Source organism: Bactrocera neohumeralis, chromosome 4 (genome assembly GCF_024586455.1).
Source record: "Bactrocera neohumeralis isolate Rockhampton chromosome 4, APGP_CSIRO_Bneo_wtdbg2-racon-allhic-juicebox.fasta_v2, whole genome shotgun sequence".
NCBI classification, from domain to species: domain Eukaryota; kingdom Metazoa; phylum Arthropoda; class Insecta; order Diptera; family Tephritidae; genus Bactrocera; species Bactrocera neohumeralis.
This window is the reverse complement of record NC_065921.1, coordinates 31,158,709-31,183,895: the sequence shown is the minus strand read 5'-3', so window position 1 is coordinate 31,183,895 and position 25,187 is coordinate 31,158,709. Positions and strand designations below refer to the sequence as shown.

The 25,187-nt window shown below is 35.5% G+C and overlaps 1 protein-coding gene across 1 annotated transcript in view; it reads right to left on the bottom strand.

Moving 5' to 3' along the window:
• The window catches only part of LOC126756548 (anaphase-promoting complex subunit 2), a 45,491-nt gene that overhangs the window by 7,234 nt on the left and 13,070 nt on the right, over positions 1 to 25,187 (bottom strand). Inside the window, exons 4-7 of the mRNA XM_050469689.1 lie at positions 21,266 to 21,446; positions 18,231 to 18,932; positions 16,000 to 16,263; positions 4,909 to 5,153 (exon numbers count right to left, since the gene is read on the bottom strand). Coding sequence (XP_050325646.1) covers positions 4,909 to 5,153; positions 16,000 to 16,263; positions 18,231 to 18,932; positions 21,266 to 21,446 — 1,392 coding nt within the window. The remainder of the gene's footprint in view (positions 1 to 4,908; positions 5,154 to 15,999; positions 16,264 to 18,230; positions 18,933 to 21,265; positions 21,447 to 25,187) is intronic.

Here is a 25,187-nt window from a genome sequence, read left to right as displayed (position 1 = left end):
TACGCAAAAAAAAAACAAAATTGTGCAATTGAAATAAAGTTGTCGATACGCCTGCCTAGAGCCCTGATTTTTAAGCCAACGAAAATACTATTGTTAATTCGTCAATTACATTTAATTTATCAGTCTATAAAAAAAAAATTAGTGAAGATACTAGAATAATGTTACGGGAAAATATTTTGGTAATTTTTTAATAAATAATTTTATTTATTAAGGTATCGCTAAAAATGTTCTTTCCACATTGGAACTAGATAGCATCAAAACTCTTCCTTTGAGAGTGGAAACCGTGTTGAAAATTACCAATCTGAGAAAAACGCGTAATAATTTGAATTTCGATAGAATTTGAGAGAATATTTCTATAGTGTTTACTATCCGATAATGCAACAAAAAAATTGATTTTTCGAAAATTTCACACTGAGACGATCACTTAACGCAAAATACTATTTGGAGAAGGGTTTAAGAAAGCCTATGTTGCCAAGCGCAACACAATTATTTAGTAATGCACTTTTTTTGCTTCCACCAATATTCCGCTCCAGCTCACAAGGCTAGAATCGTCCAAAGCTGGTGTAGACGCGAAAGTCCATGTTTCTTCTCATCGGATGAATAGCTGCCCTCCTCCTCGGATCTAAATCCCTTAGAAAGAGTTACAGAATATATGGAACGAAATACCATAATACGAAGTCAATTGCTGGCATAAAAGCAACGGCGAAAGATTCGAAAATAAAATTAATTATTTTTATTATTATTTAAAATTTATAATTTTTTTATCGAAGTCTATAACGGTGTTTTTTTATTTATAATAAAACGTTTCTAATGATGAAACATATTGGAATAACGATTTTTAGTTAATATTTTATAGCATAAGCGTTATTTTTAATTACTGTACTGCATATATATGTACATACGTATTTGACATATAAGATATATGATTGTAAAAAACTGTCTGTAGAATGCTTAACCAGGATTGTTTTGCAATTCGAACAATGTTTTTTGTCTCCATTCACAACTCTATCTATTTATTCTGTTTTTTGTAATCTACCATTCATTCATTTTAATACAGTATTTAATAATACATTTTTTAAATAAAGGGAATTTTTATGTATATCCATCCATAAATAAACAATTTATCTTGAGTACTTTTTTACATATATCCAAAATTGTAATTCGGAGTATAGGAGAGGGGTTTAGTATTCATAGCTAACAGTCTAATATGGTTTGCCCGACCTGTATATCACTCTATATCTATATTTATTAGTTTATCATATATTATATATAAAGGACTTACCGTGTTTGGATTATAACGGATTCGGAGCCAGTGGCCTAAACTTTAAGAGCGGGTTTTTCAAAAAGAGCGCTACAAAAGTTGTTTTAAATAAAGCAAAAATGGGTTGGGATATAAATGAAATTATTTATTCCTGTGAAAGTAAATTCGTACGTACTCCATTAGTCACCATTGCATCCCGCAGCAGTACTTCTTCCTTGATGATTAAGACCGGCACATCAGACTGTGAATGGGAATTGCTACCGCTCAATGATAATCGAATATTTTTAGCCCGAATTGGATAATGACCTGGACAATATGTGGTTCCAACACGACGGCGAAACAAGCCACACAGCGAATGTCACAATCGATTTATTGAAAACCGAGTTTGGCGAACGTGTTATCTCACGAAATGGCTCAGTCAGTGCCGTGCGCTTTGACGCTAGACGTGTTAGACCTGTGAGGCTACGTCAAACCAGCTTCGAATGATTAACTTTGTACGAAAATCGAAACAGCCGAAGTATCGGCCGATTTATGCTTGAAAACCGTCGAAAATTGGGTCCAGCGTCAGGACTTCTGCAAGCGTGCCGGTGGTAACCTTCATAGTCAAGTAAAGAAATTCATTGATATCCCAAACCGTTTTTGTTTTACTTAAAAATAATTTTGTAGCGCTCTGTATATTGTTTATTATGTTTTTGGGCACTATTAGCCTACATCTTAGCTAATTTTCAACCGATTTTAGAACGGTTTTAATAAACTCGGAGCTTTTGAATGACATCTACATAGGTGTCTTAATAAAGCTTAAGAGGTTTATTTGTTTTTTCAAAACAAACTTAAATATGGTCACTCTTTCATTCCTTTTTTTGAACTTGGCGATATTTTCACTCACTATTTTCTAAGAAAACTAAATGAGTTCTGATTTGATTCAAAGAGAACGTTTTATGCCGAGTTTAACGAATGTTAGTAATAGGCGTGTTTTATCTGACCAGCAATTAATGGCTTGTCATAAGCTATAATAGCTTGTACAGTCGAGTCGCTTTTTTGTTCCATTATCAACGGCTGAAATAATCTCTTGTTTTTTCGCGATTGATAATAGGGGTATTCTCTTGCTCTTGCAAAACCCTTGCGCGGTGCACGAATTGCAGATTTTTCCATCTAATGCAACGGCACAACAACAAACACACGCAGAAAAATATTTGCAAGAGCTGTAAAATATGTCAGACCAAAACCCATGTTTACATATTTTCGTGCAATGACACGTAAAAAAATAATTGCAACCCTGTGCTAGCTGCCATTTTACTTAAATACATATTTTGACGTTAAATTGTTGAGGAATGTAAATTTTAAATAGATTTTATAATTTCTATTTAAATTATAAAGATTTGCTATAGTTTTTTCAGTTAAGAATGAATGCAGAAGGTGCGCCAATTCACAATAGCCATGCCGTAGTCATTTACAATAAATTGACCGAATCAGCCGTTCATATATCACTAGATTCTGCAATGGGTGCTCTCGTGGCCTTGTATATTTCGGTATAGGATTTTTGCAATCTGCAATCTTGCAAGAGCAAGAGAATCCCCCTAATGTGTTATTCGTACGTTTTTTTTGTCATTTTTACGCATCGATGTTACGTTTGGGAAAAAATCAGGAAACTGAACGAAAATACTGAGAGACAGCACAAAAATCAGCATGTATAGCGACATAAAGGCGGCATAACTGTCTACAAAACCTAACGGTGGCTTAACTGCCAAAAATTTTACATTGCATTACGAATTATAAGAGGTTACGAAACAAAAATACGATTTCTAAGAGGTTTAATATTCTTTGTGTTGTGAAAAATATTACGAATTAACGAGGGGACTAAAAGGTATGAAATTTTTACGAACTATCGAATTTTCTTCAACGGGACAGAAATTTTTACGAATTATTGCAAATTTTAAATTAGCGGGGACGAATTATCCCGACTCGACTATATATTGAACTAGAGGCATTGCCAGCTATGAGTTTTCCAAAAAAAAAAGTAGTTGGCAATAACAATAAAGTTGATTTTGACAGATGAAAATGTTAACAAACCACAACTACAAAATTTTGTGTTTTGTTTAAGTTAAAATTAATACAAATATGAACATTTGTTATAATTTATTTGTATTAATATCATCAAATGAACAAAATAAATATATTTATAGAGTAATTTAATATCCCGTTTACAAATTGAAGAATTAAAACTAACTTTTTTTCCACATCAGACATTTTGAAACAGATTGAATATCAGCTGACTGTTCCCGCCCGCATTGCCAACACACTTCGTTTTTAAGCGAAAATATGAAATAAGCTAAATGCGTTTTATTTGTCCTTGATTTAGCTATTTGCTTATGATGATCAAATAAACACGGCTAATGTTGAAATAATATATTAATGAGCACGTATACAACTTTTTAAAAATAATTTCTAAATTTTCATTAAATTTCTATATTTTAGGTTAATGTATAATTTTTTAACTGTTCCATTATTACTTTGAGGAATAGGAATTGTTTAGGAACTGTTCCCATATAGTTAAAGCTTATTTAAAAACTATTTCTAATTTTTCTTTATTATAAATGGTCACACGAAATTAAGTGTGCGTATCCTTAGGAGAAAAACAATTCTTTGAATTTTGTTAATACATTTCATAGGTTGACTAATATACATTTATGATATAAAATCAAACGAAAGTAGTAGTTGTTACACTTTAGATGTCGTTAACTGCATTTTGTGGGTATGACAATTGACAATGATCCGGTTTTGTCCATTTCTAAGCCCGACCTTCTCAGAGTGAAAGAACATATGTACATAAGTACCAAGTTTATCGCTTGCATGGACTGTCAGACGGAAGGATAGACGACAACTTTACGGAATTCAGCTTATCTTGTCATCCGAAGCTTTATAAAAAATGTCAAACTTTCCAAAACAAGTATTAGATCGCGAAGACTGTGAGACACACTATAAGACTCCCATTCATAAATACAAATATCAATTAAACAAGATGGCATACTTCAAAGGCACTATTCGTGCTAAGTTCTATCTCGTTATATTAGTTGCTTCTTGATTTTTATACTAAACTTTGAAGTAATGAAATGGAATTTTAAATTGTGTTATATGGGAAGTAGTTGTGGTTGTATTGCGATTCTGCCCATTTTCTCACGATAAGATAAGAATATTAGTAGAATGTCATATCCCGAATTCGGTTGAAGTCGGTCGAGATATGCGATTTTACCTAAAAGTGGGCGGTGACACGCTCATTGTCCAATTTTGACCTCGGCTTCTATAACGCCCTCCATACATCTCGAGAGTAAAAGTAAATGTCTCTTGCGTATTTAGTTAATGATTTATCGTGATTTAGTAAGGTGGGGTTATCATCCGATTTCATTCATTATTACAGAGTAGGTAGGGTATTTGTTCTGAGCGGATTTTGTTGTTTCAGCTTGAATGGTTCGGGAAATATTTACATTACACTTTTAGAGAGCGGGATAGGATAAAACTGTATTTGTCTTGCACGATACGATATGACGCATTAGTACAAACATTTTGTTACATGGTATATAATTGGTTGTCATTTATTTTTATACTAAATAAATTAAAATAATAAGCCAAGAAGTATTGAAAATACACACCTGAAGCTCTTCTTCACGCTGATCGCTTGCAGAAGCCATAGCTGATTCTACATCTTCCTCTCCAAGTGATTGACTTAATTGAGTTTTTTCGAATGGAGACTTTTTGCCATCGTCCTCCACTAGTTTGAATGCTCCTGGTCGAATTTCCTTTATTAGATCATGTGAAATCCAAAACTCAATTCTTCGACGCAATATAGTAGATGGAACTTTTGTAATCTGACTAAGGTCTTCTAATAGCCATTCATCTAGAAGGAAAATTCAAAAAAAAATATAGTGTTTATTTCATTCACTCATACATTTTTTAGAGAGATAACCTGTCTTCGATTCGCCAAGACAAGAATTAGACAGTAGTGAACCGAACAACTTATATCAGTTGTTCAAACAATCCGACATCATTTGCGTTGCATCCCTGTGCTATCATCTTATCTGACGCATAAAGAACATACGAGTTATTTCTTACTAACGTCCCTAAATAAGGCAAAGTACTATCACACATTCCTCATGCCTGTAGATTTTGTATGGGTTTTGAAAAATTCGATTATGACAGCGTGTTAAGAAATAAAGCAGAAAGGCTGCAGAAACCGAAGAAATTGTAATTTTTCTGAAAAATACAAGTATCTTGTCGCGGGATGTTATATATATATATATGTATATATATATAACTCAAGAACGGCTGAACCGAGGTTGATACAAATGATGTTATTAAATTATTCAGAAGCGATTATCTGACATTGTCAATCGAGTGGACAATTTTTCCAACGCAATATATAGAAAAAAGATATATATATATATATATATAAACATATATATAAAAGAAAGTGTTGTTAGTTACACTATTTATAACTCAAGAACGGAGAAGGTTTGTTTGAATTTGCTAAGGCACCGTTTGGATTTTGTAATTCGCCAGCAATGTTCATGCGGTACGTAAACTATATTTTTCGACAGATGATGAACGACGGTATCATGGAGTTATATGTACAGACAGCGAACGAATGTCTGAAGCATGTAAATGTAAAAATGGTTCTGCAGAAGGTGCAAAGTTTCAGTTTGGAAATAAAATGGTCCAAATGCAAATTCTTAACAGAAAAAATTAGTTTTTTGGGTTATGAAATATATGATGATAGTGTATGGAAGAGATAAAATCAAAGCGGTTAAAAATTTTGTTGTACCTAAAAATATCAGAGTGTCCAAGATTTTTTAGGTTTGACGGGGTATTTTAGGAAGTTTATTCAAAATAATGCCATCATAGCTACCATTATCACAGTTACTGAAGAAAGAAGCAGAATTTCAGATTGGTCCATCGCAGCAACAAGCAATACTTGATTTGAAGTCAGCTCTTACGCAAGAGCCTGTTTTGAAAACTTTTAAGCAGAATGGTAAAGTTCAACTTCATGTAGATGCGTCGATGTATGGGTTTGGTGCGACATTAGTACAACCTCAAGAAGAAAGGTTACATAGTTACTTTCTCGAAGTCAAAGCTGCAGACTTAGCAACGAAGAGGTTGCGTCACTATTTAATGGGAATTCAATTTGATTTAGTCACCGATTGTTCGGCGTTTAAGCAGACTGCAACGAAAAAAGATCTACCCCGAGAACTGATTCAGTGGCTTATGCATCTACAAGATTTTCACTATAATATTGAACATCGATCAGGAGAGAAAATGAGTCGTTATCAGGTTATGATTGTTACATCGCAGATACAAGTACAAATTCAAAAAGCGCAACAAAATTATAAGCATCTATAAGCGATAACTGCAATTCTCGACGATAAACCATACGCAGATTACGTCATGAAAAACGGATTGTTATATAAGCAATGGAAGGGTCAAGATCTATTGGTAGTACCAAGAAATATGGAGGAAGAAATTATACGAAACGTTCACAATTTTGGTAATATGAACTCGCAGAAGACGATGCATGCGATCCAACAAGATTTTTTCATAGCACATTTAGAAAAAAGGTGAATCAGCACATATCAAACTGCGTTGAGTGCATAGTACACAATCGCAAAGCAGGAAGGCAGGAAGAATGTTTGCATTGCATAGATAAGGGTGACTGCCCACTGTCAACTATCCATGTCGATCATTTGGGTATCTTAGATTATACATGGAAGAACTATACAAGGTCTGTCGCAAAAGAAACAGAACTGCTAAAAAAAACAACAAAAAATTAATATTTTTCAAAAGTTATATTTTTTTATTCAAAGTAGTTTCCTTGTGCTTCGATACAGCGTTTAGCCCGGTCAATTAGCATTTCAAATGAGTGTCTAAGGTCATTTTTCGGAATGCTCTTGAGAATTTCGGTCGTCGCCTTTTGGATAGCTGAAATGTCCTGAAACCAGTGTCCTTTCATGGGCAAATGAAATAGGTAAAAATCACAGGGTGCCAGATCAGGTGAGTAGGGGGAGTGATTAATGGTTAATATGGAGTTTTTTGTCAAAAAATCAGTGACAAGCGTCGACCGATGACACGGCGCATTATCGTGCAACAGGCGCCAGGACCCTGCCTCACGGTATTGTGGTCGAGCACGACGAATGCGTGACAAAAGACGCTTCATAACACCAAGGTAAAACATAGCATTAATCGTTTGGCCAGGTGGGACGAACTCTCGGTGTACAACACCCTCGGAATCGTAAAAACAAATTAGCATTGTCTTTATTTTTGACTTCTGAAGACGACCGACTTCTGATCGTCACAGAGGTCCTCACGACCTTCTTGGAATCGCTTAAACCACTCATGCACATTACTACGGGATAGGCACTGATCACCATAAACTTTTTTCATTATTTGAAATGTTTCAGTAAATGTTTTCCCAAGTTTAAAACAAAATTTAATATTTGCTCTTTGTTCAAAATGCATTTTACGACCGATGACCAAAAGCTGCTGTCACTTTTTGATCGATAACATCGATTTTAGTTATCCAATTGTCTTAAAATTTTTACGAAATGTCAACAAGAGATCAAACTTCTTATTTCATATACCCACCAATAGGTGGCACAGTTATATTTAAAAAGTTCTGTTTCTTTTGCGACAGACCTTGTAAGTATATTTTCGCTATTTTTCTAAATTCGTTTTGCTATTTCCGACCAAAGCAACAGACGCTCAAGAGGTAATAAAGCATTTGGGTACATGGGTCACCATTTTTGGAAGCCACTACGTATTATCAGGGATAAAATCGCAGCATTTTTATCGAATTTATTTAAAGAATTTTGTAACGAAAATAAAATTGAGCATATTAAAATAACAACAGGCGTTCCGAGAGGCAATGGACATATCGAACGAGTCAATAGAGTAATTCTTTCTGTGTTGTCCAGCTAAGTGGTACCATTATACAGCTACGTTACAAAAAGCTATAAACGCGCACGTTCCCTCGTCAACCAAATTTACACCTTACGAAATTATATTTGGAGTAAAGATGAAAAGCGAAATGTCTAGTGACATTATAAAACTACTCCAAGAAGAATTGTTGCAGGTATTCCAAGAAGAACGTCGCACAATGAGAGAAGAATACAGAGCAAATATTCAGAAAGCTCAAGCATCGTATAAAAGAAACTTTGACAAAAAACGAAAACGCAGTACAGAATATCAAAAAGGAGATTTAGTCGCAATAAAAGTAACTCAATTTTCAAATAAACAATTATCAAACCAATTTAATGGACCTTATAGAGTATTGGGAGATATGCTGTCGAAAAAGCAGCATATTTTATGGGACCCAGGGTTACATCCACTAGTGTTGATAATATGTAGCTTTGGTCAAATTTCGAGGTTGATGAAGATTTGTCATCTGAGATGATGTGATGCGTGATGCTCGCAAGCAGCAACCAACTTCACATCTCGAGGAGTAGCGACCGTTGGCAAAATACAGTTGGCGAATACAGTTGGATTACAGTAGGCAACAGTGAAGAAGAGCAAACACAGCGGATAATCTATTTTTCTATTTAATTAAATACCAATTCATTTTAACTTTTATAAATTATAAAGGGAATTTCGGGTGTTGATAAAATATTGCACAAACTTGGCTTGATGACGAGTTTCCGGACACTGCTTCATGAAAATTAACCAATGAGGATTGGTATGCTAAGTTGAGACAATGGACGCCCGAACGAGGTTGTTACCGACGAAAACATAAAAAAAAACATCCACAAAATAGTTTTGGATGACCGTAAAGTGACGTTGTTCGAGATAGCAGGCACTCTAACCTCCTCAGACCTGAGAGCAACCTCAGAGCTAAAATTTGTTGAAAACAACCTTTTCATGCTTTGCATACGTTCATTTGAAGAAAAAGTTTGTTCCAGGACATAAAGGATAACAGGACTCCAAGATAATGCATGGCCAGCCGGCTGGATACTTGTAACTAGCTTAAATAAAACACATTATAGTACAAGAACATTAATTATATATTTTTACTTCAAATTAGATGTTTTTAAATTAAAAAATATAAAAATTAAGAGTGGAACTCCATGAAACAATGCCGATCATTGTTGATACATAGAAATATGTGGCATGAAGTGCACTTAAAACGTGTTTTTTTATTACATCCTTCTTTAAGACAACGCAAAAACTCGTTTTTATCAGAAATAGCACAAATGGGTATATGTTAATTTCCCGTTACACGTACGTCTTTCGGTGGCAGAGGTTTCATTGACCTTTTTGTTTTCTTTTGTAAGGGTTTATCTTCTTTCTCTAATGGATATTCAGTTCGTTTCCGTGGTACTGCATCAACAGTTAAACAATTAGCAATATACAATTTAAATTCGAGTAGATCCATTAAATTTTTTTTGTTTTCACCGCAAGCATCCATTCTACTACACAGATTTTGTCATCCTCTCTACAAATTCTTCGTAGCTTCCTCTACCTTTTTTTAGTAATGTTTTGTCGCTTGAGAGCTTTTGAGGCAAGTTCCTTAGGCACTCTGTTCAGTTGAATCGTACCTGTTCCAAATACCCCTTTATCTAACAAATGCTCCAGGATATTTATGGATGTAAAGTTGCGGTCAATAAAAACCTCACTACCTTCAATAAGCTCTGCGGCTAGTTTCTGTCCAACAGTACCACCAATTCCCAAGTGCTTACTTGGCTTCCCATCGGGCCACATGTTTGCTCCTTGGTATATAAAAAAGTCCAATATTAAACCAACAGGGAACGCTAAAACAAAGTTTTTCAATCTACTGGATTCGGTTTGCCTTTTACGTGTTGTTTTAGGCTCGTTTTCCCTAAAAAACGAATCATTTGCTCATCGATGCTGCATTTTTTTGGCTTAGGAATCAATTTACATCTTTTCAATAAAACGTTTAATACTGGTTGCACTCTCCAAAGCTTATCTTTTTTTTCCTCGTCGGTAACAGAAAAATTGTCAACAAAATGCATGCTATTTCTCAATTTAAAAAGTCTATCCCTGGGGATTTGTGTAATAGCTGGAACTTTTATTTGAGGGCGATAATACATGCGTATTCTGGGAAGTTTCATGCACCTGGCGACAATATGAGCGCCTACAAGCTTTTTGTATTCAGAAGGAGTTGAGTTTAAACGGTGGTAGTTTTGAAGAGCGTACATATTGCTCTTTTCTGAAACCAAGCTTCAAAAGGTATTGTCGAAATACTCACAAAAACAATTGAAAGGTGTCCACATCTGTCTATCTTCAACGTCCCATCCATCATCATTTGAGCATTGACGAGAATTAACAAGATTTTTTGAAACCCATTTTAAACGTCTGGCTTGTGCTTGTGGTAGAACTTCGGGTATGACAGATTCCTCTTCCTCTAAAATTTCTGTCGATCTTTGTTCTTCTAAGACGTTATTCTTCTTCCAAGTCCTCCTCATCATCGGACATATCTTCAAAACCGCTATTAATGAGCAGGCCTAAAATCTGCTGCTCTGAAATTTTACTTGCGATACACTGTATTATAATAAACTTCTTGTCAAAATTTTTACACCAATTTCTTAATTAGATTGTAACAACATAACTAAACATACCTTCGAGTTTTTACGGTTCACTGCTTTTAAAATTTAAATATATTTGCGCCTGCACTTTAAAAAACCGTTTTTTCACTCAGCTGACCACACTTAATGTGCTTTATTTCACAGTATTGCCAGAGTAAAATAAAAAAATCTTGCTTTTTAGTACAAATGATATTTACAGCTACCTGCCTAAATGGTCGTTTATGCAAAAATTACTTTAAATACATTTGTACAGACTTTTGAAAAATTTCTAGCGCGCTGGACAAAAGGACCGAGGAGGCTAGAGATATCAACTAAACGTGTACATTATATCATTCACGAATACTTGGGTTTGAGAAAGCTCTATGCGAATAGGTGCCGCCCGAGTGCTTTTGACCAAAAACAACGACGAGTTAATGATTCGGAGCAGTGTGTGGAGATGTTCAACTGTAATAAACCAGAGTTTTTGCATCAATATGAGATCTGAAGTCTAATCGAGAGCTATTCGAATAGATTACACGAAAAAAAAACGCGACAGTCGGCTGGCAATGTTATGTGGTCGGTATTTTAGGATACGTATGGAACATTTTTTTATAAAAAAAACGGAAATTCCATTAACATTATTACATAGCGTTCTTCAACAATTTGAAGGATGAAATCGCCGAAAAACCGGTAGCAGTAACCGGTAGACCGAGGACTTTTCAATTTATAATTTCCAATATTATACGTCCACTTAATTATGCTAAGATATGTACATATTTCATTATCCTAATAATCCTACAGAGTTACATATATTCAGTTAAACTTAAGTTATCGGAGACGGAATTCAACTGACTCGTAATATTCATCATTTACAAATCTATAACTATGTCAAATAATCTTCTTGAACAAAACTGCACTTTCATGTGTATTATAAAAATAAATATTAATATAAACTAACAATAATAATGCACCAAAACCTCTAGTATTATTTCAGTCATTACTTTTGTTTATTTCGAAAAAATTGTGGCATTACAGCTTTTTGATGGCAAATCAATCGAATTCAAGAATTCAGTTGGATAGTTTACAACTGCGTCTTGATTTACCACAGCATCGATGGACTTATATGTTATCGTTTCACCGTGTATTCCATTCGAAATAGTGAAGCTGATGGTATTGACATTGATCTTTTTTGATGTTAATATGGCCGAGAATTGAAGAAGGAAGCGAGACGCATCTGCAGACAGAAAAAGAAAGAGGCCGAAATGCGGGAGTATGAAGAGCTTGATAAGCTGGCCGACAGGGGTAATGCTCGAAAATTCTACGAAAAAATGTGGCGGCTTACAGAAGGTTTCAAGACCGGAGCATACTCTTGTAGAACCCCCAAAGGGTGATCTAGTCACTGATGCCCAGAGTATACTTAAATTATGGAGGGAACACTTCTCCAGCCTGCTGAGTGGCAGTGAACGCACAACACCAGGAGAAGGAGAACCCGATTCCCCAATCGATGACGATGGAGCAGACGTACCATTACCCGACCATGAAGAAGTTCGAATAGCAATTGCCCGCCTGAAGAACAACAAAGCGGCAGGGGCCGACGGATTGCCGGCCGAGCTATTCAAACACGGCGGCGAAGAACTGATAAGGAGCATGCATCAGCTTCTTTGTAAAATATGGTCGGACGAAAGCATGCCCAACGATTGGAATTTAAGTGTGCTATGCCCAATCCATAAAAAAGGAGACCCCACAATCTGCGCCAACTACCGTGGGATTAGCCTCTTCAAAATCAAGCTTCAACATATAAGGTTCTATCGAGCGTATTGTGTGAAAGATTAAAACCCACCGTCAACAAACTGATTGGACCTTATCAGTGTGGCTTCAGACCTGGAAAATCAACAACCGACCAGATATTCACCATGCGCCAAATCTTGGAAAAGACCCGTGAAAAGAGCATTGACACACAACAACCTCTTCGTCGATTTCAAAGCTGCTTCCGACAGCACGAAAAGGAGCTGCCTTTATGCCGCGATGTCTGAATTTGGTATCCCCGCGAAACTAATACGGCTGTGTAAACTGACGTTGAGCAACACCAAAAGCTCCGTCAGGATCGGGAAGGACCTCTCCGAGCCGTTCGAGGTTTCAGACAAGGCGACTCCCTATCGTGCGACTTCTTCATCTTGGCTCTCACGTCACTGTTGACAGTCATAACGTTGAAGTCGTAGATAATTTCATCTATCTTGGAACCAGCGTAAACACCACCAACAATGTCAGCCTAGAAATCCAACGCAGGATAACTCTTGCCAACAGGTGCTACTTCGGACTGAGTAGGCAATTGAAAAGTAAAGTCCTCTCTCGACGAACAAAAGCCAAACTCTATAAGTCGCTCATAATTCCCGTCCTGCTATATGGTGCAGAGGTTTGGACGTTGTCAACAACTGATGAGTCGACCTTGCGAGATTTCGAGAGAAAAGTTCTGCGAAAGATTTATGGTCCTTTGCGCGTTGGCCACGGCGAATATCGCATTCGATGGAACGATGAGCTGTACGAGATATACGACGACATTGACATAGTTCAGCGAATTAAAAGACAGCGGCTACGCTGGCTAGGTCATGTTGTCCGAATGGACGAAAACACTCCAACTCTGAAAGTATTCGACACTGTACCCGCCGGGGGAAGCAGAGGAAGAGGAAGACCTCCACTCCGTTGGAAGGACCAAGTGGAGAAGGACCTGGCTACGCTTGGAATATCCAATTGGCGCCACGTAGCGAAAAGGAGAAACGACTGGCGCGCTGTTGTTAACTCGGCTATAATCGCGTAAGCGGTGTCTACGCAAATTAAGAAGAAGAAGAATATGGCACAAGTACTAAGCCAGTGATGTTATTTGTGGTTTTAGTTTTTCTATTGAGAAAACTTCATTCCACATAAACGAATGCTTTCTATGATCATACATTGCGTAAATCAGAGGTGTGCATATTACCCCTCAGTGACCTTTTGCACCGTTCGGGCACGGGTGCTCATTTTGAGGGCTAGATGAGGGGATCATCGCTTGTAAACATGAAGAGGAAAGTGAGAGCAACGTATTTTACCACTCCATATTTACAAATGAGAGCAACGTATTTCACCACTCCATGTTTACAAATGAGAGCGCGCTTAAAAAAATTTAAATTAAATAACCTACTTCTTATTTCATGTTTGTTTAATTTCATTATTGAAAAAAATTTTTCACAAGTGTAGGTGCTTCCAAACATAGATATAATTTTCGAAGAAAAAAGTTCCAAACCAGGATATTTCTTTAAACAAAGTTCCTTATAAAAAGTAATTCCATTAAGCACTCTCCATCTTGATCATGTAGGGTCAATGGAGCGAACGAAAAAAAGAGTATAATTATATCTTGTTTGTAGTGTACGCGTTTCGAAACTTGTGTGGTTGTATCCTACCAAGGGCAACGGAGCGGAGGCTGTCACCGACCGCCTATCTAAACAGGCAGCGATTTTTGGGATTCCAAGACGGGTCGTAATCGACAGGGGAGCCGCGCTTACGGGTAACCTTTTGAAAGGCTACTGTGAAAGGGAAGGCATTGAGCACTTGTTAATTTTAACTGGAATTCTACGCAGAAACGGTCAGACTGAGCAAATGCATCAAGTAGTCATACCGCTCTTAGCGAAATTGTGTCCCGAGGCACTGGGTAGTTGTATAAGTACAATAACACCCCGCCACGTAGTACAAGGTTTGCGCTTTTCAGAATATTAACAGGGGTGGATATGAGATTTAAGTGGTTGTCGGAATTGAATGTAAATTCATGGACCCAGATATTATGGTTATGCGGGACCTGATGAGTTTTAAGAAAAGTTGCTCAATCTATAAATATTTGGCGATACTCTGCTTGACGCTGATTAGCCATTAGCTAGGCATGCTCTAGGTGTCGAGAAATTGCTTCATCAGATATTTGAGTGGGCCGCAGAGTGATCATACGCTGTCTGTTTTTTTGATATCGAAAAGCTGCCTTTTCAGGTGACTCTGATACACGCTGAAGAGCTATAAGGATAGCATTTTCCTGATGCCGAGCACCAGCTTGTGTAGAAGTTTCTCTAGCTCTGACTTCTGTCTGAAGTGCTGGTTGCTCTCGTCTGTGATCTTCAACATGAAAGGTTAATTCTAGCCTGTGAAAAATTTAATTCACGTTTGCGAGTCAGAATTAGGTACAAAAAAATCAAAAATGTCCTATTCCTAGAAATATTAATATATAAAAATAGCTATGGAACTTGTAGCTAAAATATTACCACTACTAATTCTATCTAAATCTATGTGGGTGAAAGACAAAACATATCTCAGTAAAATAATTATACATTATAAAGAGACAGGACACACATTGGAAAATATGTATGCCTTAAAAGCAACGTCATAAACATGGAAAGTGCATTTTACGAAAAATATATTTTTTGGGACGAAAAATGGTCTTTATAAATATTGAAGGGATTTGAGAACATACGGGAGACATGATATAAATATTTTTTATTACTTAAGGAACTTCCCAAAAAACAAACAAAAATACAGATAATGTCCTCTGTGTTTAAAGTCGATAAATGTAGGACAAAAAATCAATAACCACATGCGTCCGAAAACGGCAACGTTGTTTGTGATGTACACCCCCCGACACTCAGCCCGGCTCCGACTTCACGACAAGCGACTGAACGCGGGTAGGTTTATGTTGAAATCCAAACATGTCTACTGTACTCCTCAATATTGAAAGAAGAGTGTACATAGGAATTGGGGGTCGTTTTAAGTAAAGCATTTTAATTGAAAAAGTTATGTACAAAGTTCTCAAAATATTATCCGCAAATTAATTTTCTTCGAATTTCTCAAGTAGTTGCAGTACAACGTAGCCTATGTCTAGTATGTCAGCTGACTCCATGCCAAATTTTGTTAAAATCGCTCCAGCCGTTTAGTCGGGAAGAAGTAACAAACATACACTCTCACAAACTTTCGCCTTTATATTAGTAGTGTGTAAAAGAAAAGGGAGAAATGTAAGCCGACACGGCACGCTTTTGACAGATAAAGCTTTTATTCAAAACAAAATAGCTTACGTGACATTTAAAGTTAATTTTTTGTAAACGCACGTTAAATTTTTTCCTGAAAATCTTGGAGCCCTATTAGATAAGCATGTCACCAAAAACTCACCTTTATCTTGGAAGTGGTATAATATGATTGCATGTGTTGGTGATACTGTCATTTCTATTATCCGTTGCCCTATTTCAATAAGAATATGAACTCGTCCAGTTACTGTCCTCCAATTTAATGTTCTATTTCCTTTATATGCTTCATAAGCTTTAGTGTATTTTTCAAACTCGTTGGCAATTTCGTCGGGAAGCTCCAGACTTTCTTTATTGAAAGTAGGCCAAAACTGCGCAGATATTGTGAATGCTGATATATCAAATGTTTTATCTGTAAACAATAAGCATAAACAAAGTAAATATTATTGTAAAGTTTAATGCGTATTTGTTTTTGGCCGATATTATAATTATATACATATGTATATGTATTTAAGTTCGTACAAAATTAAACAAAGAAAACTAGAGTTATGTATAAATTTGTGAGCCTAAAATTTATTAATATAGGAACCATAGATATAAAAGAAATGTAAGGTACCAAATTGTAAGACAATAACCGTTCACAAATACATTGTAAATAATTTTCGATAGTTCCGTTTGCAAGTTATGCTATGTTATCCGATATGAACAATTTCTTCGGAGTTTGCATTATTGCCTTAGACAATAATTCATGCCGTGAAGATAACTCGTGAAATGAAAAAGTTTTCCATGAAATCACTTGATTCCGATCATTCAGTTTGTATGACAGCTATAAGCCCTAGTTATCTGAACCATTTCTTCGAAGATTGCATTATTGCTTCAAATAATAAACGTTTAGTTAGTATGGCAGCTATAAGCCATAGTGATTACAGATAGTTACAACCAAATGGACATGGCTAAATGGTCTAAGCTCGTCACCCTGATCATTTAGTGTATATTTTATAGGGTATCTGACGTTTCCTTCTGGGTGTTATAAAGATCATCATAATTTTTTGGCCTACAACCAATGTGTCTACATGTGTCCTCCAAATGTGTCTCGGCCATTTGCAGTTACTATAAAGTTATGCTAGAATGCTAAGCATCTTCTTGACTTCTTTGAGTTCGTCAATCCATCTTGATCGCGGTCTTCCCTTTGCTTTAGGGGTGGATGCTGTGGTCAATACAATTTTCTTCTGTGCTCTCTTTTTGTCCATTCTCGTAATATGGTGGAGATAACTAAGTCGCTGCGTTTTCATAAAGCGTATGACATTTTCACCTCGTATAAGCGGGTCTAGCTCAATGTTCTACTTGTACTTTATACACCACCAGCCATTATCTTTTATTGCTCCAATTTCTTAGGATCTTACTTTATTGCTTCTTGTATCTTATCATTGATACTTAAGCTTGTTGAGTTATCGCTAATGAGTTCGAAGCCCAGGTAAGTAAAGGCTTTTACAATTTCAAACATATATTGGTAAATTTTTACTCCTGACCCTGCTTTATTTTTTCTGGATATTATCATATATTTCGTTATATCTTCATTGATTTTTAGACCAATTTGGCCAGCTGGCTCTTATATATCAGCAAAAGCTTGAATCGATAAGATCATTATGCTGAATCCGTCTTCCTCCAGTTAATTCTGAAATATTCATCATACTGTCTCGCATCAATATTTTTGATATAAGTATGTAGGTTTGCAAAGACATCAAACCTGGTAAGTGTTGAACTTGATTAATGCTAAGAAAACTCTCTAAATAACATATTTATAGCCAGGACTCATCATTTAAACTCCCAAAACATCTATTAGCGAGAAACAGAATCCTCTGTAAGAAAGAGTCTTTTTTTCCTCATGGACCTCCTTTTTTAAGTGAGAATGCTACTTCTCTATACCTTGTATAAGTCGACAGTCAATTTCTGCTTTTTTATTTATGTATATTGTTTTTATACTCTTGTAACCAGGGAGGAATTATAGTTACAATAAGAATACAAACATACATACATAAAAGATAAACACATAAAGTAACAAATTACAAAATTAAACATCTGCTATTTTATGGCTCATTCTTAACTTTCGTGGAACTTTCTACAATTGTTTTTGTATTGTTTTCTTGTCAATATTGTGCCTATTCTATTGCGTGGAACTAAATAACATTGTTATTTTATCGCACTCGGGTTATCGAAAAACCTCTATAAGCGAGAATGAGATTGTGCTCCCTTGAACTCTCGCTTATCCAGATTTGACTGTATTATATTTTAATTTTTAATCGTCCGGGTGAAAAATGCTTATATGTGACACTGCATAATTGGAAAACAATAAAAATAATTACAACATTAAAAACTCACTTTCTTTATATTTTGTATCACTTGAGATATGTGAATTAATTCGTTTTGAGTCTGTGAGATCTTTCAACATGACTTCACAGCTGTGAAGTAACGAGTCTCCAAATCTTAGTTTAAGTAATTCCAAGTTTCTTATTTCTTTATCCGCATTGAAATCCAAATAAGTTAGTAACCGATCTGCCATTAAGTTACGGTATTCGTTCATAAAAAGTTCTTTACTTCCATATATGTCAACTACCATAGATATTATATCGGCTGAACGGTTGACATTGATTAACTGAGCGCGTGCTGTCTGATCGATACCATAAGAGTCTGGCAACCAATTTTCCCAATTGTTCAGTTCGTCATTAGCGTCTAGTTTCGCATTTTCTTTACTTGATTCTCCTTTAGCTAGTTCTTCTGTTAAATCAGTAGGGCCTTCTTCAGTCAGACCTGTTACCACACGCCTCACAGTATCACTGCGTTTGCGAAGATAATCTCTTATTGGTGTAGTAACTGTTTCTAAAATAATTCCACTGTTGTCAAGATATCTGATAGCTTTAATTGCGGCAATATATCCAGTTAAAATATCCATAGTATTAACGCCAGGATGTAATACTCGAACTTTTAATGTATTCGTCAGAGTTCGAATGAAGTGTTTTCTCATATCTATCTTTTCCATGCAAATCTTTAAATCATCTATGGCAGGAATGGAATCCGGAAAATCTAAAATTAAAAATAAACTTAAACTTAAAACTTGTAAGAAGCTTTTGTTGTAAAACGCTGAACAATGTCTGCGAAATGTATGATGGGAACAACATAAAAATATTAGATAAACTATTTTCGCAAATGAGATTAAGTACGTAATAAATAAAAACCATTCTTATTCTTCATTTAGTCACCGGCTTACCGCCCTTCCGCAGTAACACCGCAGCTTTTATTGTTCTTATTTCAGCAATGCTGCTGTTTCAATGTAAATAAATGAAAACTCACCACCTTTTCTACCGCCCGTAACGTGATTATTTGCGCGAATTGATTTTTTTTCCGGAGAAACGAGTGAGCTTTCTTAAAAGCAGGTTTGCCAATCTCAAAATTACAGTCGAATAAAATTATTTATAAATAGGTTCACGATTTTTATACACTTGCAACCAGTTGCTACAGAGAATTATAGTTTTGTTCACCTAACGGTTGAACGTATCACCTACTACTAATCGAGATAGATATAGAGTTATATACTATATATATAAATGATCAGGGTGACGAGAAAAGTCGAAATCCGGTTGACTGTCTGTCTGTCCGTTCGTTCGTGCAAGCTGTAACTTGAGTAAAAATTGAAATATGTACATATATTGATGAAACTTGGTATGTGGATTCCTTAGTAGAAAAAAATCGAGTTCGTAGATGGGCGTAATCGGACCACTGCCATGCCCACAAACCAAACCTACAATAACCAAACTCGCCCGGCTCAAAATTATAAGAACTCTTACCGACAGTATTAAAATGGATGAAATCAGAAAATAACACCACTCACTCCCCATATAACGGTACTGTTAAAAACTACTAAAAGCGCGATAAATCAAAAGCTAAATACGCCAGAGACATTAAATGGGACTGCCACCGCCCACATTTAGGTGAAATCTCATATATGAGCGAAAACTTTACCTATCCGTATAGGAGCCCCGTACTACCTCGCCGGTGTGAGTTTTGACTTTCTCGCAATGGGCAGTTTTGTAGAGTGTTCAATTCTGAGAACTATGTGTCTAAAGTCAAAGCGATGCCATAAAATGCTTCTGAGCTATACAAATTTAAAGATAAAAATACACGATTGTCGCGTATTTTCACTGGAAAATTTTTACATGCCTTGGTCCCAGTCCGGCCGAAGGCCGCAACGCAGAAAAGGAGTACTACGCGAAAGTACTTCAGTCACCCCGGATATAATGAAGGCCGCCAACGCAAAAGGTGTACTACGCGAAAGTATTTCAAGGGCTCAAACTTTCAGTCACCCCGGGTATTCGCTCGAATTTTTTTTTAGGGTGAAGTAAATTTTACAATATTATTCCATAAATCGCATATTATACAGTAAATTTCATTTTATATACATATGGACTGAAAAAAATTAACAATCTAGCCTTTGCAACGATGAGTGTTCTAAGTGATTTTTAAATTAATAAATATAAAAAATTACAAAATAAAAGTGAAATGTGAACTTAATGTGTATTTTATATAAAAAAATTTAAAAACATAGAGAAATAACATGCTTGGATTTCAATCCTCTGGTTAACGTTTTATACCTTAAAGTAATGTTCGGTTGCACCCGAACTTAGCTCTTTCTTACTTGTTTATAATTGAATTTAAATTTTGACGTTTACATTATGAAAAAATATAACTGAAAAGCTAGATGTGTGCGAAATCATTTATACAAATTGAGCAATGGCAACGTGAGGAGATAAGTCGATATAGCGATGTGATATGGTGAACACGTCTTTTTCACAATAAGAAGCACCTCATGTGATGGAACCGCCGATCCAGATCAAATTTTTGTATCAAAAATTTTTTATTTCGCAAATTAGCTTTACATATTTTGGCATTGTCGAAGTTCAGACCAAACGATTGTAGCACAAAGCTTTCAAACAAACTGACCGATCAAAATCAAGTTATTAAATGAAAATCTTTTTTATTAGTGAACTGGGGGCCTATTCTGTAACTCGATTCGAAAATAAATTTACTCGAATTCGGATTTTTTATATTTTGTAACTCGATTTTCGGATTTTCAAGCTAATTTTCGAATAAAATATTCGTTAGCTTTTGAGTTGTAGAAAGCAAAAACGAATATTGTACGTATTTTTTCTGGCACAGGGTGGTACAACTTTCGCATAATGATAAAGTAGATCCGAATTTCGAATAGAATACATTTTCGAATCGAGTTACAGAATAGGCCCCCTGTATTATAGCTTACGAAAGCAATATAAATAAAAAAATTTTTGGTTCACAGGAGGAATTTCCTAAATCATATTTACAATTTTGTAAATCATAATTTATTAATATGATTTAGTACTTACCAATTATTATACTAAAAAACTGTTCGATAATGCTAAGAGCGAAATGTTCATACAAAAAATATGTTAATTTAACTTTGAATCCTTTTATAATATTAGAAGTACATGTCTCAGGAGTTTGTGAATGCATGCATACATGACTAAAAATTTTCCTCAGCCAATTGATTATAGTCTCGTCCAGCCACTAGAAATATACAAAACAAAACTTTAAAGTTAAAAAAATATAAAAAGTAAGTAGGTAATGACTATTACTCTATTTTATAATGGCCCAACATTTTTTAATGGAAAATACATAGGTATACATATATTTATATGATGACCTAACATTTTTTACAACATTTAATACATATAATTGTTTACCAAAAATTTAGCAGGCATTTCTGTTTTTATTTTCCATCTGTTATTTATGTAGAAAATGTCATATAAAACCCGGATTTTACTATTTTTCACATAGGGAAACCAATTTTCTATCGACAACATACAGCTTTATATAAATACTAGCTGACCCCGCAGCCGTTGTCCTGCGTGAAATTATGTGTTTTGAAATTGAAAGAAAGTTGAATTTATATTGTGTTGAAAAACATTTTTTGGCGATTTTTCTACATTTTTTTTCAATGTAACGCAGCTTGATAAACAATATATTTTGGTTTCTGTTCCGGTGCTTAAATGTACAGAGAAGATGGAAAACATAGCATTTCCAGATTTATGCCACATACTTCTAGCGACTATCATTGTGTCCTGTTGATTGTCATCGCAAATCCCTGGAAACTGAATATGTTTGAACTAAAATGGCAAATTGTTGAAACTCAAAGGAATTCGTAGAATCAAGAACTCTGCCCTATCGCATTCGATAGTAGTTTCGACGCATGAAGATTGCGAAACATAATAATGACAGATCCAACTTTGAGACGCAAATGAAGCAGCGGCATACCAAACCTCTTGAAAGAATTTAGAAATTCCGATGGAAAATCAATTAATTTTCGCGCAAAAAATTCTCCTCCGTACAATTAAAGTGGTTATCAGCTGTTTCTGTCGCACGGCAAACCAGCTGTCTACGCAGAGTTGTAGGTGGCCAGGGACACTACATTATCTGCACGTACAGTCGGTAAAGCAGTTGGTAAGGCAGTTTCTTGTACTTAACGTAACCATAATTTAATAAGATCGTTATGGACCCCCCGCCTCCCGGTGGGGGAGCACAATGTAACCAAATAGGTATGCTGCTCGAACGCATTACGAAAATAGAAACATTAAACAATGAATTAAAAACTGAAAATGCGACACTTAAACTCCAAAATGAAAACTTGAGGAAATCGCTAAACAAATATACTAGCGAAACGTCTTCTTCTCCATCAAAATCGACCTTTGTAGCAGAAACACACAAAGAAGAGCTGGAAAATGAAACAAATTGGCTATTAAAAAAGAAAAAAAAAGAGGGAAAGTAAAAAACGCAAAGCAGATTCTTCACCGGATGTAATGCTGAAGTCCCCGAGTACGGAAAACACAGCAGAAGGTAAAAAAGCTACAAAAATAAGTCATCGCCCTCCGCCAATTATTATATCAGAGAATTTTAGTCAACCTTTGATGCGTTCCTTGATAAACGCGGAAGTTAAAAATACTTACACACTTAAGCTCACTGGCCCAAGCTCATGTAAAATAAATCTTTCAGATAGTTCAGACTACAGAATACTCACAAGGAAATTAAATGAATCGCAAATTTCTTTGTACTCGTACGAGGACAAGCAATCACGTGATATACGCGTAATGGTAAAAGACCTTCATTACTCATGTGGGCCTGAAAGCATTGTCACTAATTTCTTGTAAAGGGAAATCTACAATAACTAGTTTGCTTGAATTTGTATCACATGTATCAACGGGCTTTAGGGAGAATAAGAATACTGATGTTATATACACAGATTTTAGTAAAGCTTTTGATAAAGTAAACCATTCAATTCTTTTGAATAAACTTGATCTTCTTGGTTTTCAATCAATATTTCTAAAATGGGTTGCTTCTTATCTTGGTAATAGAATTCAACAAGTCATATTTAACGATACTTTTTCTGACATCCTTCCTTCAGGCGTTCCTCAAAGTAGCCATATTGGTCCAATTCTGTTGTTGTTATTTATTAATGACATATCATCTGTTGTTAAGTTTTCAAAAGTTTTATTATATGCTGACGATGTAAAACTTTTTAAAACGTATACTTCAAACAGCGAAAGATGTCAGTTGCAAACAAACTTAAACAACCTAGTTTCTTGGTGTGATAGAAATGACATGCCATTGAACCTTAAAAAATGCAAAACGATGTGCTTTTCACGTAGAGCTGTAGACCCTACTCCATACGCAATACAAAACTTTAGGTTGGAGCAAGTATGCAGTTTTGTTGATCTGGGAGTAACTATGGACGCCAAACTCAATTTTAATCTCCACGCATCTTCCACGGTTTTTAAAGCTAAAGGCGCTCCTAGTTCTGTTAAACGTTGGTCTAAGGAATTTAGAGATCCGCTTACCACAAAAATTATTTTTACATCTCTGGTGAGGCCTATATTGGAGTATGCTTCTGTGGTTTGGAACCCTAGTTACCAAGTCCATTCGGATAAGTTAGAGTCCGTTCAAAAACAATTTTTACTTTTTGCTTTAAATCATTTGCATTTAATCCCCTTACACTAACCGTTTAAAACTGATAAATCTCCCGATACTCGCTAGTCGTAGGGAGATGCTTGGTATAATATTTCTTGCAAAACTCTCTTATCTGATATTAATTTTAACGTTCCCGCTCGCTCTACCAGGCAGTTTAAAATCTTACTTTTAAAATTTTCTAGTTTACGAGTTGGAAAACCATCTTCTCTGTACATTTATGCACCGGAACAGAAACCAAAAAATGTTGTTTCTCTAGCCGCGTTACATTGAAAAAAATTAAGAAAAATCGAAAATAAATGATTTTTAACACAACGTAAATTCAACTATCTTTTCATTTCAAAACATATAATTTGACGCAGGACAACGCTTGCGGGGTCAGCTAGTAAGTTATAAAATCTTAAATCTATTTAAAAACTAGACACGCTCAAGCAAGTGAGTGAGCTGTTTTGGTGATACGTTGCTCCTTAGTACGCGGACATATCTCTTCTTTTAAGGCGTGGAATGTACCAAAGTATTTGCCAAAGGGTTTGGGTGCTCTTGGAGTTTAGATATATATTAATTCTGCTGTCTTCTACTCCCTCTTTACCATAGAAATACCAAGGTCTTTATGGATATTTTCATTACGCATGTACCATGGTGAACACGTAATTGATCGAAGCATTTTTGATTGGAACCTTTGTATTATATCAATATTAGCTTCACAGGTCGTACTCCATAGTTGAATGCCATACATCCAAATCGGCTTTATGACCGCATTATATAAAAGAACTTTGTTGTCTAGGCTAAGTTTGGAGTTTTTATTTAATAGCCAATTTAAATTTGCAGCCCTTATCTTCATGCAAGTTATTTTATTTTTGTATGTTTTTCCCACGTAAATCTTCTATCTAGGTGAATATCAAGATAAGTTACTTCATTCGCTTGGGGTACTAAAATATTGTTCATTTTTACTGCCGGACACATTTTTGGTCTTAACGAAAACGTAACATGCTTACACTTTTGTTCATTCACATTTATACGCCAGTTAGCTAGCCATTCTTCGACCACCCTTAAGTGCTCGGCTAATATTCTTCACTATAGCTGTGTCGTCCGCAAAAGTTGAAGTTAATACATTGTTAGCTGTTGGAAGATTTGCTGTATATATGATGTATAGTGTTGGGCCTAAAACACTGCCCTGGGGTATACCAGCCTTTATCTGTTGTTCATCAGATATGAAATCCCCCACTTTTACCATAAATTGTCTATTTTTTAAATAAGACTCCAATGTTTTATACAATTCTAAAGGTAGAA